This window comes from Malus domestica, chromosome 03, assembly GCF_042453785.1.
Source record: "Malus domestica chromosome 03, GDT2T_hap1".
NCBI classification, from domain to species: domain Eukaryota; kingdom Viridiplantae; phylum Streptophyta; class Magnoliopsida; order Rosales; family Rosaceae; genus Malus; species Malus domestica.
The window spans coordinates 20,778,659-20,797,040 of record NC_091663.1 but is presented as its reverse complement, the minus strand read 5'-3'; the positions used below and the strand labels follow the sequence as shown (position 1 = coordinate 20,797,040).

The 18,382-nt window shown below is 35.2% G+C and overlaps 1 protein-coding gene and 3 long non-coding RNA genes across 10 annotated transcripts; all 4 read right to left on the bottom strand.

Annotated features, from left to right (window-relative positions):
• Nucleotides 1-231: 231 nt before the first annotated feature.
• On the bottom strand, nt 232-1,910 carry LOC139194233 (uncharacterized). Its single transcript, XR_011578992.1, has 3 exons — nt 1,678-1,910; nt 1,002-1,175; nt 232-777 (listed from the first exon to the last, which is right to left on the bottom strand). It is a non-coding gene; the product is annotated as an uncharacterized lncRNA (long non-coding RNA).
• A 2,091-nt stretch (nt 1,911-4,001) lies between these two features.
• LOC139194470 (uncharacterized) lies at nt 4,002-4,621 on the bottom strand. The gene is made up of 3 exons (XR_011579333.1): nt 4,481-4,621; nt 4,256-4,366; nt 4,002-4,137 (listed from the first exon to the last, which is right to left on the bottom strand). It is a non-coding gene; the product is annotated as an uncharacterized lncRNA (long non-coding RNA).
• Nucleotides 4,622-4,727: 106 nt separating this feature from the next.
• On the bottom strand, nt 4,728-13,669 carry LOC114823961 (uncharacterized). Its single transcript, XR_003772135.2, has 5 exons — nt 13,530-13,669; nt 12,865-12,923; nt 11,131-11,198; nt 5,440-5,507; nt 4,728-4,868 (listed from the first exon to the last, which is right to left on the bottom strand). It is a non-coding gene; the product is annotated as an uncharacterized lncRNA (long non-coding RNA).
• A 312-nt stretch (nt 13,670-13,981) lies between these two features.
• On the bottom strand, nt 13,982-18,382 carry LOC114823960 (uncharacterized). Of its 7 annotated transcripts, XR_011579332.1 has the most exons (8): nt 18,079-18,382; nt 17,842-17,924; nt 16,577-16,690; nt 16,050-16,319; nt 15,829-15,925; nt 15,126-15,177; nt 14,878-15,010; nt 14,408-14,753 (listed from the first exon to the last, which is right to left on the bottom strand). XR_011579332.1 is itself a non-coding variant. In XM_070819137.1 (7 exons), exons 3-6 carry the CDS (start codon nt 16,622-16,624, stop codon nt 14,951-14,953), a joined length of 438 nt encoding a protein of 145 aa, XP_070675238.1. In that variant the 5' UTR covers nt 16,625-16,690; nt 17,842-17,924; nt 18,079-18,382; the 3' UTR covers nt 14,408-14,753; nt 14,878-14,950. The 7 variants fall into 7 exon arrangements, 5 of the variants coding, with proteins under 5 accessions (XP_070675235.1, XP_070675238.1, XP_070675236.1 ...); XM_070819137.1 differs by lacking the exon at nt 15,829-15,925 and having other exon boundaries at nt 15,126-15,181; nt 16,050-16,323; XM_070819135.1 differs by lacking the exon at nt 15,829-15,925 and having other exon boundaries at nt 15,126-15,181.

Here is an 18,382-nt window from a genome sequence, read left to right as displayed (position 1 = left end):
GTGCTATCCTCTCTTTTCTTATCATTGTAACAATCTCATGCTCGGTTTATCCAAGCATGACATTAAGGGAAGATGATAGATTAGTAATAGATTAGTAATAGGACACATGTCATTCATCTGTCATGTTATTAATTCAATGGATGTAATGTCTCATGAACTGATAAGGAAGGCTAAAAAAGCCTTGGCGGTTGGTTGTTTTGCTTAATAAAGAAGAAATACATTTTCAGCTCTCTCTCTTGTTTCTCTCTCTAAATTCCTTCTCGAAATCCTTTTTCAATTTCTCTGTGGATTAGTGAGTTAGATTGAAGAACATTATCAAAATGAACTATAAAAGGGCCAGTGGTTAATTGAACAAAGTCAATACACCTGAATAACATTCTAATTTTTAGCTAAGCACTATATTGCCAAGAAAAGTGTCCATATTGTTGTGAATGTAAGAAAGGTGAGTTGGCACTATAATAAAATGCCTAGAATCTATTCATTTCAAGTAAATAAAAATCATAGACTTGGAGATGGACAAATCGGATGTTGAAAAGTGTTGTTGGAGTGGGGACCCTCAGCATGTTGACCTGAAAAATTCAACATGGTATCAGAGCTAAGGGACGGGCTTGTTTTGCCACGTGATTGGATGAGTCCCCTTTGGCCTCATGCGATGAGTGAGTCCCAATTTGGCTCCACGTAGACCAATGTTGCCACATGATTGGGTGGGTCCCATTGACCCCGCGTGTTGGGTGAGCCCCAACTTGGCTCCCACACGTGTGACCTACTAATTGGATCCTGCGTGCAAGGGCAGACGTGTTGTTGGAGTGTGGACCACTTGAAAAATTCAACAAAAAGTGTTAAAATTGCTATCTTAACAATCAATATAACCTATATACACCTAAAGGTCTCAGCAAATAATTGAATGTAAAACAATAAACATGGATGAGAGGATTGAGTAATTAGGAATTCTATCATTTATGTGAAATAGAAAACATGCATTAAACTTGACACAACTCTACCTTTACATTGAGCCTTAGGAACTTCACGTAACCGTTATCGCACCAAGCATGGCAGCTCTACGGCAGCTCTACCCGTCAGCACAAAACAGAAGCACAGAGAATACAGATGATGAGGTCGCAAGTAGCCGTAACAATATGCAAAATCCACAAAGCAGCACCATTGGAATTATTTTGCTACAAAATTTGTCAGAAAATCAGCTCTGGAATGCCATTAGCACGTCATCGCCAAAAAATTTATATATAATCACTCAATCAAACCAACTAATGAATAATCACACACAAACAAATTAAAAATGCAAGCTTTATTAATTTCTCACGTGAGATTTTGTCAAAATTTGCAATCTCAAGAGTTGTAGATGTACTTCAAATGAGCATTTTGGAGTAAAATTTAGAGCCATGGTGAAGGGGTGTTCGGCCAACTCTAGGATTAGTATTCTTGGGTTCTTGTTTGTCTTATTTAAATGGAATTTAAAATGACATTAGAAACCCCCAAGAAGCCTAGAATTTTATCCCCTTTGTGTGAGTGTGTTTTGGGTTTTATTGAACAAAAAACCGTAAGCAAAACAAAGGAAGAAATCAGATTTAATAGAGCTACAGCATTATAATGAACTTCAGCTTAAAAAAAGGGTAAGTTACACAAAACCACCTCAATTTGGGTCAGAGAACAAACTCATACCTTGTCTTTTGAAAATTGCGATGTCATACATCAACTTAGAAATTCGTTGCAATGTCATACAGCGGTTAGTCGGTCTATCAAATAGACCAAATTAAAACTAATTGAAATTTGAAAGTAATCAAACCCCTAAAAACAGAATGGAGAACAAAGTAATCGAAACAATGGCAGAAGGAAAAGGAAAGTTAGGTTTTCTTGAACTTGCATGCCTTCTCTTGAAATGAAATGGAATGAGAGCCGCATCTAATCGCAGAATTGAGTACCAATAGAAGAATCTAGTGGACAACTTAAAAAAAAAAAATGAAACGTGTGGAGAAATGGAAGAGTACTTCCTGGCCAAAGGTTGAAAGGGAGGAGTGGTGTTTGACTCAAACAACCTGCAGTGTGGGGTGAAACCGTGAAACTGATTTTTTTTTTTTTTAGTAACGGTTTGCTGTGATTCTGAATTTGGTATTTTAATTTGTGATAACATCAGAGCTATATTTCTATAGTACGATTTTGACCAGATTTTATTTGGGTAGTTATGGGTTGTTCATCCTTATCAAGTGATAGCATTTTAGGGATATTCAAATGTTTCACTATTTTGGCGTACTCCTTTTGTATATAGAGATATATAATACATTGTACAAACTGACAATCTTATTAATTTTGAAACTTATTTGTTTATAATAGCGAGCTTAATGATATAGAATTGTAATTTTGTACAATTTATTTTTGTTTACTAATGAAATAAGACTACAAGATTGTCTCAAAGAAAATCTTTAAACTTGAGTTATCTTCTCTTCTCAAGTCTCAAACTTTTAAAAGGTTTCCACCTTATGGTTGATGATTAGGCACCGAATTCACTGAAGTATTTGAACTATCAAGATGAGAAAAGTTTTCCAAGTACTCATAAAATGGAACATTCAATATGTCACTAACACGTGTAAATTCGACTGAATCCACACCATGAAGCTTTGTGTAAGTCCAATTCACAAATTGCAGGTGGAATAAGGACCTCCAATTAACCATGAAGCTTTGTTTATAATTTTTAGTGGTATAAAATTATAAAATTAATGTTTTTCTTACCGTGTTTCAGGTTACTCGCATGTATACGTAGACCGATCCATTATCTTAACAAGTGCTTATGAGGTTACTCGATAATGACCCAATTCATTATCGTATCTACTCCAAACCTGCTAATTTCATGTTTTTTCGGGTCAGGTTAATAGATTGTGTAAAAAATTGTCAGGTGTAGTCATGACCCATGAAGCCCGCGTAGCATATCTCCTCATCCATAGTCAATCACGTTTACTCGATATTTTTGGAAATTATGTATAGTCACGTTTGAAGGAAATGGATGAATGAGAAGGATTGTGGATCATTTTGTTTTTTCCTTTGGCATCTAATTTTGTTTTCCATTTATATCTTTAATTCAGTGTCGTGAGTTTTTAAGACTTGTATCCTTTTCAATCTCATTTTCAGTTCTCTTTGTTTATTTCAACACAAGTTGGCTTACTCTCACGACAAAATTAAGTGTTGGGTTTAAATTTTGGGGAAATGTTTACTACTTTATTTTTTTACTATTGAATGAATTTACATTTCGAAATTTGTGTAGTAGATACATACAAATCTCGAAATCTGTCTAGATTATGGAAAGATGGGAAGAGATCCTCTCCGAGCCTATACATCCAGAGTCCAGGGATCAAATAATCACGGCCTTTAAAATTTGATCTAACGACTAAAAGCAGAGAAGTTGTATAGAAGGACCATGGCAAAGTTTGTGACAAAAGGTGGTTGAACAGTTTGACGTGTTCTGGTTCATAATTATCTACACGATTTTGGAGATAAGGTTTTGAAGATTATGAATGCGGATTAAATTTGGGTTATAGTAAAACACTAGATTATATTGCCCGCGCATAGCTGTGAGTTTTAAAATTGTGTCAAATGTTTTGTTCAAAGAATGTAAAAATGATTTGAGAAAAACACTAAAACTGTTTAAATTGGAAATGTTTGAAAAATTGTTCAACAAATAAAATGTGTGAAAAATTTCTTGTAAAACAGGAGTGCAACATAGGATACGGACTCTGGGTTAATAGCTCCTGGTATACTGCTATTTACATGCAAAAAATGATTCAGCCAGACATTTGAATTTAGTGGTTTGTAGCTTTACATTGGCTGCAATAGTTGCTCAAAAAATATTACAGAGTTATGTGCTATTTACACTCAAAATATATTGGCAACATTGTGTTATTTACATGCCAAAAACATTAGCAACATTGTGCTATTCACATGCAAAAAATATTAAGGCATTTAGACCATGTTGTACTGTTCAGTTGGCAAAAGATATAGAGAAACATTGTCTGGATTTATTAAAATCCATAATAACTATGTCATGCTTCTCTTGAGCAGAACATGAAGCATGCATTTTATGCCTTGTTTTTCTTCAGCAAAACATGAAGCACTTGCATCAAACCTTCTTTACTGTTGAGGAAGCAATCCAGGGAATGGAAAAAAAAAAAAGTAAAACATCAAAACAAATGTTAGAATTATGCAAGAATAAAATTAAAATCTGGAAAATATAATAAAGACAAATGGTCACCTAATATTTTTTTTGGTGGAGAGATGTTTTTTTCTGAACCAGTTGGAGAAGACCTTTTCAATAACTTGATAGGAATTTCATCAAAATCTTGGACACTAGCTTCTTAAATTTCTTCCATATCATTGTTATAAAAGCAAGGCAAACATTGAAAAATAGGGATGCATAATAGAAAAAAAAATAATAATAATTAAAGACGGCAAAGATAGTTGTTCACCAATGTATTACCTTTTCTTGGCATCGATAAAAAATGATCTACTGACTAATTCCCTCTTTCTTTTATATGATTGGGCACTTGCATTTGAGGTTGAGGTAGATGATGATACTGTAGTGGAAGACATTGCCACTTGTCTGAAAAGAGGCAGCGGTGTTGTTGGTTGCATGGACACATCTTCAGAGACATTGTGGATAAGAAGATCATTGGAGTTCATGTAATTTTTGAGCTTGCTGAATTGAAGGTGGAAAGTTTTTTTCTGGCCTATCAGTCTAAAAATTCATTTGGCAACTGTTGTTGATTCCCTAGTGTCAAATTGAAGACCAAATTTTTGCAGCTTGTACCAAATAATTTTTCCCCGCATTTACCAATGATCAAAGCACTGATTTCATCAATTTCATCCTGAAGAATAAATGAAAGTTAGTTGTTGTAATTCAATTTACAATAGCAAGACAAATTGATAATGCAGTTGATGAACATAAACATTATTCATGATTGATTTATTTGATCAGAAAGATTTCATTGATCAAAGTAAATGGAAATATATGTTTTGTACATAGTAAGTGAAGTGGTAAATTTGCTATATACATGGTTCACAGGTGAGGAATTAGTTATTAAAGCACTGATTTCATTAGTTTCATCTTGAAAAACCAAGGCTAACTTGTACCTATGTTTGAAAATGAAAGTTAGATGTTGTAATTCAGTTTATAGCGGCAAGAAAAATAGATAATGCAGTTGATGAACAAAAACAGACACACCCCGACCCGGAATGTTCACTAACACTAGGAATCGAGTTGCGCTGGCCGACACCTTGACGGTGACGAAGCCATAAAGTGTGATGATGTGGGAAAATGTGAATAAATTTAAACCTAAGAGTGCCTAAGTACCAAAGTACGCTGGTGAGAGGGAAGGAACCCACTTCACAATTGACGTTAGAGCATAAGTAAGTACAGTAGAGGATTAAGAATCGTACCCTCGAAAGAATCTCCAACTAGGAATCGCCACGAATCTTCGATGATAAGAAAGCACAGCTAATAAAACCTGGAGGGTGAAAACAAAACAAGTGTGAGTGGCCCTGGAGATAAAATTTTAATAGAAACCATATAAAAATTATAACCCCTCGCTGAAACACCTGTACAATTTCCAGAAAAATCATATCACGTATCAATGTGAAATCAAGATTATATCAATTGTACATCCATAATTATGGTACAACACAGCATCTCATCGGCAATATCAATAATCATGTGATTAATAACCCACACTAGCACGCAAGTCGGAGTCACCTATGGTGACCTATACGACTGCACCCATATCTCATCAGTCAATGCTAGCATATAACTCGGAGTCACCTCTTGTGACCTATACGACTTATCCATATTTAATCACATACGCAAGCTCATCACGTATTTCATCACATATGCTAGCTCATCAAGTATTTCATCACATATGCTAGCTCATCACGTATCTCATAACATATGCTAGCTCATCATATATCTTATCACATATGCTAGCTCATCACATATCTCATTACATATGCTAGCTCATCATTTATCTCATCACATTGCTAGCTCATCACATATCTCATCACATATGCTAGCTCATCACATATTTTATCACATATGCTAGCTCATAAGTCGACGTCACCTCTAATGACCTGTACGACTTATCCATAGCTCAATAAGTATACTTGCACATGAGTTGAAACCACCTAAAGTGGTCTGTACGACAGGACTGGGTGTAAATAAATACGCTCAAGTGCTACGATCATGTGAAGGCTGTGCGAATAATCGCGGGTCACCTACGAGTCGGAACCACCTATAGTGGTTTGTACGACAGGACTGTGCACCTACCTTGGATCCAAGGTGAGCGTAAGGTGCAGGAGGTGAACATCACATGAATGACTGTGCCCTGGCCATGGGCAAGAGCACTAACACCGGGGTGCAGGTTTATGAGCTCTCAATGTATCTCAACATAACATGTACGATTCATGGGCAACCCGTACGACAATGTTTGAGTTGCTTAATACATGCATGTAGTCATGCCATAACTCCATCATTTCAACTAATACCATAAACTTACCTGAATTTACCTGGGTTTCCTGCGTTCACCTTTGCATTTCAAACGTTCACAATAATTATGTTCGGGTAATATACATATAGATATACCATGATGCAATCTAATACTCACCCATGACATAGCATAATCAATTATATATATATATACTTATATATATATATATATATATATGGCATAAAAATGCATAAGTTGTAACTCCCTATTCTTGAACTATTTATTTTCAGGAATAATTACCAGTGATAAGCCCAACTAGACACTAGTTTAATTAACTATCATTACTTACGTTTCCTTGCTTCAAATTCTTGATTCTTCACACATTGTTTTATAACCAACAATTAATCACCAAGTCGTAAGGTTGACTCTCACATTTTCTACCAATGTCCCTCACATTACTCAATTCCCTACACAAGACTATTGCCTCAATTGTTTAGTCTCACTTCTTGTATGGCTGCATCTAATGTCTCGTTAGACTGCCTACGTACCCTAAACATGGATATAGCCATTCGTAGTTCACAATAATTATGCAATAATTCAATTTATAAACGTCTATGGAATTGTCAATTTTATATATATACACACGATAGAAAGGAAAAGACCCACTCACCTGAGGTCTGCGCTACGATTCCCTAGCATGCATATCAAGATATCACAAACCATCGTCGCCTATGACCAATTATCAAATCACATCTCAAAGTTCGATCGATAAAATACATAATTTACATAAAACGCATCCCTACGTAATTAAATTTGGAAGATCTGCATCACAGATTTTTGATCCGTTTCTTCCAAAGATCCACATTATGCTTATAGAACAACATCCTAAGGTTTCATTACAATCCAACGGTCGGATCTCCGCCAATTGCCAAAACCAAATAACGGTCAACATTTTAATTTATAAACTTACAAATCCAATTCGGGAAAATCCGTAAGTTTCTATGGTCCTCAAATATTATGTATTATAACATATTAAAGTTTGGTGACAATCCAACGATCGAATCATCGATTCATATCTTTACCAAGTAACGTACCCCTAATGAGTTTAGGTCCAAATGATCAACCGACGATATACAATTGCCAAAACTGAACTCAAGATATCTAATTTAGCCTAAGGATAACATCGACGGTCCCTTGGCCACACGCCGCCGTGGGTGGCAGTCGACCGCCCCGACTTGCCGGAAAATCTAACTATTTCCAAAAATTACCAAAATCTACAGCAATGAAGGTCTCAATGAGTAGAGTAACTTTCATACCTATGACCAATGCCAATTTGGCCTGGAAAAGCCTCAATTTCATGGAAACCACGCCGGAACCCTAGGTTTTGGGGTGCTTTGATTCGTCCTCAACTCAACTCCGTCACTCCAATCAATGATTGGGCATTGTTTTTAGGCTCAAGGGAAATATATTGGTGGTGGCAATTGAGAGAAATCATTGTAGAAATGGCGGATTGCCACCAAGAACACCATGGTGCCACCGGTGCTCTTGCCACAAAACCAAGACCAAATCTTGTCCAATTTGTGCAGGAAATTGAAGAGGAATGATCGATGAGGAGTTCCCAAGTAGTAGGCCGGTTCAATTCACCAGAATTTAACCAAAGAAAGCATTGGATTTCATGCATTTCCGCCGGGTTGGGCACGGTTCATGGTGAACCCGGCGATTCTCCTCCTCCTTTTCTTCTCTCATTTCTCTCCTCTCTCCCTTCTCTGGTTGGTCATCATCTCCTCTCTCCTTTCCCTATTCGTCCACCCTCTCTCTCTTCTTTCTGATTGTGCAGTGCCCCTCTTTCTTCTCTTCTCCTCATTCCCCCACTTCCTCCTTCTATTCTTCTTCCTTTTTTCAAATAACTAAAACAAAAAATAATTATCAACATTATAAAATATATGAAAATATATAAATAGTGACTAAAACAAAAATACTTCTCGAGTTTACAGTTTCGTAAAACTTTAACCGCAACCCTAAATCCTCTTCTGATTACGCCTACGAGTCCGTAATGTCGAGTACTTCAGGAAAATGCTAAAGGATTAATTCATACACCTCACTATATGTTGATCCACGAAAGTCAATACCCTCACCTCTAAGGGTATTTTCGTAAAATCATGTTTTTAAAATTAATAAAAATGTAAAATTTGGGATAGGCTATCACAATCTACCCCTCTTAAGGAAATTTCATCCCCAAAATTTTAAAATCATAGTTACACAAGGTTCAAAGATAGGGAAGAATAAAATATATGTACTAACGTAAAAAAGACCTGCATATTTATTTGCTCCACTAATCCAACAAATAAGTCTTTGATTATACGGTCCGCAATCCGTGATATCGACAACTCCCTATTGTCACGCTAAATAAGTAACGAATTCCCGGAGGTGCAATATAACAAGCGTGCCCCCCATTGGGAAATACACAAACAGCGTCTAAATAAGTCTCAAACGTGCTCACGCACTACTTTCTCAGATAACATCGTCCATACCATAAGATTTCCATGTCACAATCTCCATCATTCTAATACCTACCCACAACTCTCTGATGCAACTCACAATTGCTACCACATCTCAAATGGTGCCATACCCATAACCAGGAATGTAACCTCAGTTACACATAACTCTAGTAAGGCTAAGTGTCTAACAATCATGTATTGTGCATAAAGTCTCTGTATATCAACTCTAATGGTATCATAGCCAACCATAGTTACAAGCAACTAAAATAGAGATAATGGTATTTTACACCCATACAACTCTTGAGGCGAGCAAAATGCAACACGTCCACTAAAGTCTGAGTAACTCGCTTCAATCTAATCGTTAGTTTAGGGGTGGAAATGTGATACTAAACAACTAATACTTACAACCTTTAAAAAGACTTCCAAAGGCTTGGAAGTGAAACACGTAACATGGTGAATTATAAATACATCAAGATGATAATCTTATTGGGTTTCTGATTGCCAGAACTCGTATAAAAGCCTAGGAGCAGTTTTCTCATAATGTCATCATCCTCCGAAAGCAACAGAGAAGAAACTATGGTTGTATAGAAACTATGAATTTTATTTCTTCAAACATCTTTCCTACTCTAACCAAAGGCAAAACGCCCAGATTGAAAATTCTCTTCCAACACACCAAATGGAATCTCAATTTTAATTTCAGTTTTATCCCCACATTTAAACATGTCACGAACGAGGACCTTTAGATCACGTCGCACGGACACGTTAACAACATCCCACTTCTATCGTAGTTACCTTCACAAGTGTCTTGTTGTTGAAATTTCAACACCCATTTTAAGAAAATAAATCATCGCCAATACTTTAAGTTTTGAGGCTAGAAGAATACTGCTTTCTACTTAAGTTAAACTACCACCAATTGGAACACCACATGAGTGTAACATTGGTTCAGCATCACGATTATTGATTTTCACATTTTCTACACATACAAAATACCTCGAACTGAGAGGGTATAATGATATTTCCCAACTCCATTCATATAACAATATGATTATAATCATTCAGATTATTTCTTGATGGTTAACGGTAACTCCATATCAACACCCATATTTTCCAACTGAAATAGAATAGGACAACTGAAAGTATTCAAGAATAAATATGTCCTTGTACAACTGGAAAGATACATGATAGTACACTCATAGCTGCTAATTAAATTCTTTTACTGCCACTGTCAGAAACTTAGTCCTTTCCAAAAATAAGTATATTTACGAAGTTCCAAGGTTGATAAAGATTTCAGACACGTTCTCCTCAGAGAAATCATTTGATTTCCGAGCAAAGATGATAATTATCGACTTTAAATCATGGATAAAATAGTTCATTCCAATTGGTTATATACCTTGGTAAGACTACTATGAATTCAACAAGTTTCACGAGAAACTCTAATTTTCAAAAGTTTGTTACATAGACCACCAATTTGAAATAGGATTTGTGCGAAAAGACGCATGAAAACTAATGTAGTACGAAGAAGTGGAATGGTGGTATCCTCCCGAATATCGCCAAGGAATCAAACTATTTTTTATTTCTACTCTCAAAAGGTTTAATAATGATGGTTAACAATAATGATGAGATTGACCCGCAAGTTCTTAGCGATACACCAATAATGATACATTAACCCCATGTTAGGGCCATCAACTAGTCTCAATTCCACACCTTTCCTTGACAGAAACGTTCTTTGATTATAATATAGAGACACTCGCCAAAATGATCTTCTAAAGATCGATAAATCATCAATTTTGCCCAAAACTTTGGAACAACTAACAAATTTTTTATATTCGACGAGGTTGCAAGATTCAAACATTAGACTCGAGAACCAAGAATGCTCGCATCACGTGTGTGATGAGCGCAATACTACCCAACTTATGCTCTAATACCAAACTAACACACCTCGACTTGGAATGTCCACTAGGACTCCGAATCGATCTACGTTGGCCAACACCTAGAAGGTGACGAAGCCATAAAGTGTGATGATGTGGAAAAATGTGAATAAATTTAAACCTAAGAGTGCCTAAGTACCAGAGTACACTGGTGAACAGGAAGGAACCCACTTCACATGTGATGTTAGAGCATAAGTAAGTACAGTAGAGGATTAAGAATCATACCCTCGAAAGAATCTCCAACTAGGAATCGCCACGAATCTTCGACGATAAGAAAGCATAGCTAATAAAACCTGGAGGGTGAAAACAAAACAAGAGTGAGTGGCCTTGGATATAAAATTTTAATAGAAACCATATAAACATTATAACCCCTTGCTACAACACTTGTACAATTTCCAGAACAATCATACCACGTATCAATGTGAAATCAAGAGTGTATCAACTGTAAATCCATAATTATGTTACAACACAACATCTCATCAGCAATATCAATAATCATGTGATTAATAACGCACACTAGCACGCAAGTCGGAGTCACATATGGTGACCTGTACGACTGCACCCATATCTCATAGATCAACGCTAGCATATATGTCAAAGTCACCTTTTGTGACCTATACGACTTATCCATATCTCATCACATATGCTAGCTCATCACATATTTCATTACATATGTTAGCTCATCACGTATTTCAACACATATGCTAGCTCATCACGTATTTCATCACATATGTTATCTTATCACGTATCTCATCACATATGCTAGCTCATCACATATCTCATCACATATGCTAACTTATCACATATGCTAGCTCATCACATATTTCATCACATATGCTAGCTCATCCCATATCTCATCACATAAGCTAGCTCATCACATATCTCATCACATATCTCATCACATATGCTAGCTCATAAGTCGGAGTCACCTCTAGTGACTTGTACGACTTATCCATAACTCAATAAGTATGTCTGGACAAGAGTCGGAACCACCTAAAGTGGTATGTATGACAAGACTGGTGTAAATAAATACGCTCAAGTGATACGATCACGTGAAGGCTGTGCGAATAATCGCGGGTCACCTACGAGTCGAAATCACTTATAGTGGTTTATACGACAAGACTGTGCACCTACCTTAAATCCAAGGTGAGCGTAAGGTGCGGGGGTGAACATCACATGAAGGACTGTGCCCTGGCCACGAGCGGGAGCACTAACACTGGGGTGCAAATTTATGAGCTCTCAATGTATCTCAACATAACATGTACGATTCATGGGCAACCCGTACGACAGTGTCGGAGTTGCCTAAAACATGCATGTAGTCATGCCATAACTCCATCATTTCAACTAATACCATAAACTTACCTAAACTCACCTAGATGTCCTGCGTTTACCTTTGCACTTCAAGCGTTCACAATAATTATGTGCAGGTAATATACATATAGATAAACCATAGCATCTTCAATTATATACATATATACTTATATATATAAATATATATGTGTATATATATAATATGGCATAAAAATGCATAAGTTGTAACTCCCTATTCTCGAACTATTTATTTTCAGGAATAATTATCAGTGATAAGCCCAACTAGACACTAGTTTAAATAACTATCATTACTTAGGTTTCCTTGCTTTAAATTTTTTATTCTTCACACATTGGTTTATGACCAACAACTAATCACCAAGTCGTAAGGTTGACTCTTACATTTTCTACCAATGTCCCTCACATTACTCAATTCCCTACACAAGACTATTGCCTCATTGTTTAGTCTCACTTCTTGTATGGCTGTGTCTAACGTCTCGTTAGACTGCACACGTACCCTAAACAAGGATCAAGCCATTTGTAGTTCACAATAATTATGCAACACTTCAATTTATAAACGTCTATGGAATTGTCAATTATATATATATATATATATAGACACACACGATAGAAAGGAAAAGACCCACTCACCTGAGGTCCGCGCTACGATTCCCTAGCATGCATATCAAGATATAACGAACCATCTTCGCCTATGATCAATTATCAAATCACATCTCAGAGTTCTGATCGATAAAATACATAATTTACATAAAACGCATCACTACGTAATTAAATTTGGAAGATCTGCATCACGGGTTTTTGATCCGTTGCTTCCAAAGATCCACATTATGCTTATAGAACAACATCCTAGGGTTTCATTACGATCCAATGGTCGGATCTCCGCCAACTGCCAAAACCAAATGGCGGTCAACATTTTAATTTATAAACTTACAAATCCAATTCGGGAAAGTCCGTAAGTCGGATTTCTTATCCGTAAGTTTCTATGGTCCTCAAATATTATGTACTATAACATATTAAAGTTTGGTGACGATCCAACGATCGGATCATCGATTCATATCTTTACGAAGTAACGTACCCAAATAAGTTTAGGTCGAAACGATCAACCTATTATATAAAATTGCCAAAACTGAACTCAAGATATCTAATTTAGCCTAAGGATAACATCGACGATCCCGTGGCCACGCGCTGCCGCGGGTGGCGGTTGGCCGCCCCGACTCGCTAAAAATTCAACTATTTTCAAAAATTACCAAAATTTACAACAATGAAGGTCTCAATGAGTAGAGTAACTTTCATACCTATGACCAAGGCCAATTTGGCCTGGAAAAGCCTCAATTTCATGAAAACCCGCCGGAACCCTAGGTTTGGGGGTGCTTTGATTCGTTCTCAAATCAACTCCGCTGCTCCAATCAATGATTGGGCATTGTTTCTTGGCTGAAGGGAAGTATATTTGTGGTGGCAATTGAGAGAAATCATTGCAGAAATGGCAGATTGCCACCAAGAACACCATGGTGCCGCCGATGCTTTTGCCAAGAAATCAAGATCAAATCTTGTCCAATTTGTATAGGAAATCGAAGAGGAATGATTGATGAGGAGTTCCCAAGTAGTAGGTCGTTGGAATTCGTCGGAATTTGACCGGAGAAAGCACTGAATTTCATGCATTTCCGCCGTGTTGGGCACGGGTCATGGTGAACCCAGCGATTCTCCTCCTCTTCTTCTCTCCTTTCTCTCATTTCCCCCTTCTCTGGTTGGTCATCTTCTCTTCTCTCCTCTCCCCATTTGTCCACCCTCTCTCTCTTCTTTCTGATTGGGCAGTGGCCCTCTTTCTTCTCTTCTCCCCATTCCCCCACTTCTTCCTTCTTTTCTTCTTCCTCTGTTCAAATAACTAAAATGAAAAATAATTATAAACATTATAAAATATGTGAAAATATATAAATAGTGACTAAAACAAAAATACTTCTCGAGTTTACAGTTCCGTAAAACTTTAACCGCAACCCCAAACCCTTTTCTGATTGTACCTATGAGTCCGTAATGTCGAGTACTTCAGGAAAATGCTAAAGGATTAATTCATACACCTTACTATATGCTGATCCACGAAAGCCAATACCCTCGCCTCTAAGGGTATTTTCGTAAAATCACGCTTTTAAAATTAATAAAATGTAAAATTTGGGACGAGTTTTCATAAAAACAGTTATTCATAATAGATTTATTTAATTAGAAAGATATTACAATTAGAGCTAAATGGAAATATATGTTTTTTACATAGTAAGTGAAGTGCTAAATTTGCTGGACATATAGTTTAGAGGTGAAGGATTAGTGAAACTATTAATAATCAAACTCATTACTTTAAGACAAAGAAGAAAATACCAAGGAGTTGGAATTTGATTTGGGTGTTTGTGGCAAGTTAACTATCCACTTGGATCCTTATGCATTTGCTTGACACAGGTTGGGCAAACACTATACCACTAGTTGTGATGTGTGTCAAAGCGTTTGACAGATGCTTCACACAAAAATGTATCATCCTAGAAAATATTTTAACCAACATTTGCATCAGTGATGTTCATAATAAATATGTTTTGTTAAAAATGTGAGAATCCAATGACAAAATTTTAGCCAAAGAAAATAACATGTGATCAATTTGTATACCTTGTGTAAATCTGGATCCAAAAAACCCAACTGATCAATTATCATTTTTTTCGCGGCCTGCAAGATTTCAACTTCATTTACTTCGTTTGAAGAGGAGGGCAATATTCTGAGAGAATATGCTGAACTCGAAAACCTGCAACATTTAATATGTAATTTTATCTCGATGATATTGCAGAAACAAAAAATTTTGCATTCCAAAAATATTTAACACATATTCAGTATGTTTTAACATCATTAAATATGCTCACACTGATTTGTATGAGTTTATTTCTGTAATGTCCAGTGCTGTATAGGATAACACTGCCTGCATACAAAGAAAACAACGATCAAAGTGAAAACAAACAATTAACAAAAATAAAAAATCTACCAATATAATTTAAATACCTCAATGTAATACAAATTGAGTTAGTTTTTACAAATTTTCAAAAAGTTGTACCAAAAGGGAATGATAATTTATTAACTCGTATGATAACATATGCAAGTATAAGCAAATGTTGTAATTAACAATGCATGTGTATCTATGTAATGAAAGAATAGCAATATTCAAATTAAATAAAATGACAACATTTAAGACAAATTGTATAATAAATTTATTAGAGAAGGATGTAAAATTGATCATTATTTTGTTAAATTAAATACCCTAGTACAACTGCACTTTTAAACTTGTAAAAGCAGTGATAACTGGCGGGAACAAAGCTTCTAGTGACAGAGAAGAAAATTTTTTTGCAACATCTCCCTACAGTGTAAGTTTTGCCTCTTCTTTTCTTCATCAAAGTCCAATTCGAAAAAGAATTTTACCACTCAATTAAAAGATTTTTTTTTAAAATTTGACTGACAAAATATGCAGTCATAGTTAAACAATTATATAATTATCAAAGGACATAAAATTATTAGATGATATTTTAATTTTTTACGAAGTGGGTAGAATGAAAACTAAATGAAAAAAATTACCTCAGATTTTCAAGCATGATGTCACATTTGTGCACAACTCTTTCATTGACCTATTTTGGTTCTAAGTGTTGCATTCCTTTCACATGACCCACCACATCTTGTAATTTAACAAACAAATGTGATAAGATGATTAGAAACTGTTGAATGACACAAACACTAATGTTTTTACAATTATATATATATATATATATATATATATATATGTCAATATATAGTATTACCTGTCAGTATATCAACACGATCCAACCGAGGATAAAGCATATTGTAGTCTTGTAAGAAAAATCTGTGGTGAAGAATGCGTGGAAACTCATTTGTAATTCTCTTGAAAACTGTTTTGTGCGTGAACACAGTTTGGCTATCATTTGGCACCACTATGTATTCGCCTTTCCTTCTATTGATGCGAAAATTTGTAATCTCATAGCAATTCCCAGCTTGGACTTTTGACGCTAAGACTTCATGGTCCATTTCTATTGAGCAGACTTCAATTGCATCTTGCTTTGCAATTCATCATATAAAAAAGGAAAAAGAAAAAGATGGGTCACAAATGTGATCAACAAACGAATGATAGTGCAGATTACATTTTGGCTCACATGATTGCGCATGTAAATACCAAACATTAAGCGCGGCATTACACAGTAAAAATTAAAACTAAATATCCAAATAAACATACCAAAGAAAACAATAATTTGTTCAATTGCTTATTACTTTTATCATCTATAATAAAAACCATTGCAAAAAAATTTCTTACCCTGTTGTGAACTAATATACAATGAAGTCCCATACTTTTTCCATCCATTCCTGGAATGTCTGGTTTCCATATTCTACAAATTCGAACTTTGATCTTTGCAGCTCTTCTATATGGCTGCAATTCTTGAATGGGAGTTAGAAATATGGTATCCATTTAACTTCATGAGATAAAATACAAATTTAGCAATAATTATTATTAAAATGTTAAAACGAATAGTTAAACAAAGAACAAATTTTCACACATGAATTGCATAATAACATGATTTGTAGTGCAATATTTTTTTCTCAGCAATTAAAAACATTCAGATAGCAAATTAAACTACTAAGGTCCTTTAATTACTTCACAAGCTATATGAACATTGATCGAATAAACTTTGTTAATTTAGTCTTAAATTATGAAAATGTATTGCACTCACAATTAAAAAGAACAAAACAATGAACATAAAAAATATAACGAAGACCATACTTTTTTTTACCACAGAAATTATCACAGGCAACATGTTCATGTTCATCATTTAGAAAAACTTGCCACAAAAAAATAGGAAGCAATTTTAATATTAGGAAAACTTGAGAACATTGAACCATTTTAATATAATTGTAATAAACATTGAGTTTAAATACATAGACACATAAACATAAAATTGAATTATCCCACTGCAATGCATGAAGTTTATTTATCCAAATAATTGACTGACTTCACTGCATTACCCCTTTTCTGAAGAATCAAAGACACCCTTCATCTTCTTTTGAAACACATAACAAAATCTCTAAAAAAAACAACCAAAGATTAAAAAAACAAAACCAAAATTTAAACATTGACAAATTACCCAGCTAATTTATACCACCTTTTTTTCATGAACTAAAAACACTTATCATGTTCTTTTCAAAACCGTAACATACCATCTAAAAAAGGAATCAAAAAATGAAAAAAGAAAACCAAAATTTAAAGATCGACAGACAATACTAACAAAAGCTGGCTATAAATACACATACACAGACGAAATAGAACTTCCATTTTAAGAATAAAATCAAAGAATAAATCTGAACGGTATAAGCAGATTGAAAACAGAGGAGACAACACACACACCCTTTCCCTTTAATCAAACCTTAACTAATAAGTTATGAATAAAACAACAGTCTTAACTATAGACGAAACGATGAAAAAAAATACATAAAACGTAGTTTGTGGCCAATGGTTTCCATGGTTGAGCAGATAAACTTCTGCATAAAAAAAAATTTTTAAAAAAATTCAAATCCAGATCTCACCCAACAGATGATCTTCACTTAACCGCAGAAACACTCGAGCTGCAAATAGTCTCTCCAACGCTAAACACAAATGTTTTCCAAAGCTACAAAAAAAAATTTAAAACTTGAATCCCCCAAAATAAAAAACAAAATCGAAACCCACAAACCTTTAAAAAAATGTTAAAAATGTGGAAAAAAATTCAAATACAAAATCTATACATGCATCTAAAATGAAAACAGAAAAATACAAAGAGTTACGTTAAAAAACACCCAAAATTTTGCAGGCAACGATATGTCCCCCCAGCAAAAGAGATCCTCCCAAACCGAACGCGATGCGTCCCAGGAGCAAAAAGATCTAGCACGACCGAACCATGGTTTCTTAGCAACACACAACCTCTTAATCTCCAACTGCACGAAGATAAAAGGGCGTGAATGGAAAGAAAACGTAGTCTCAAACCAAAGAAAGCAACGGCAGTTTATGAAAGAAAGAAACAGTAGAAAATGACCACAAAGAGAAATGGGAGAGACAAAAATGAAAAAGCAACAAAAAGGCCAAACACCT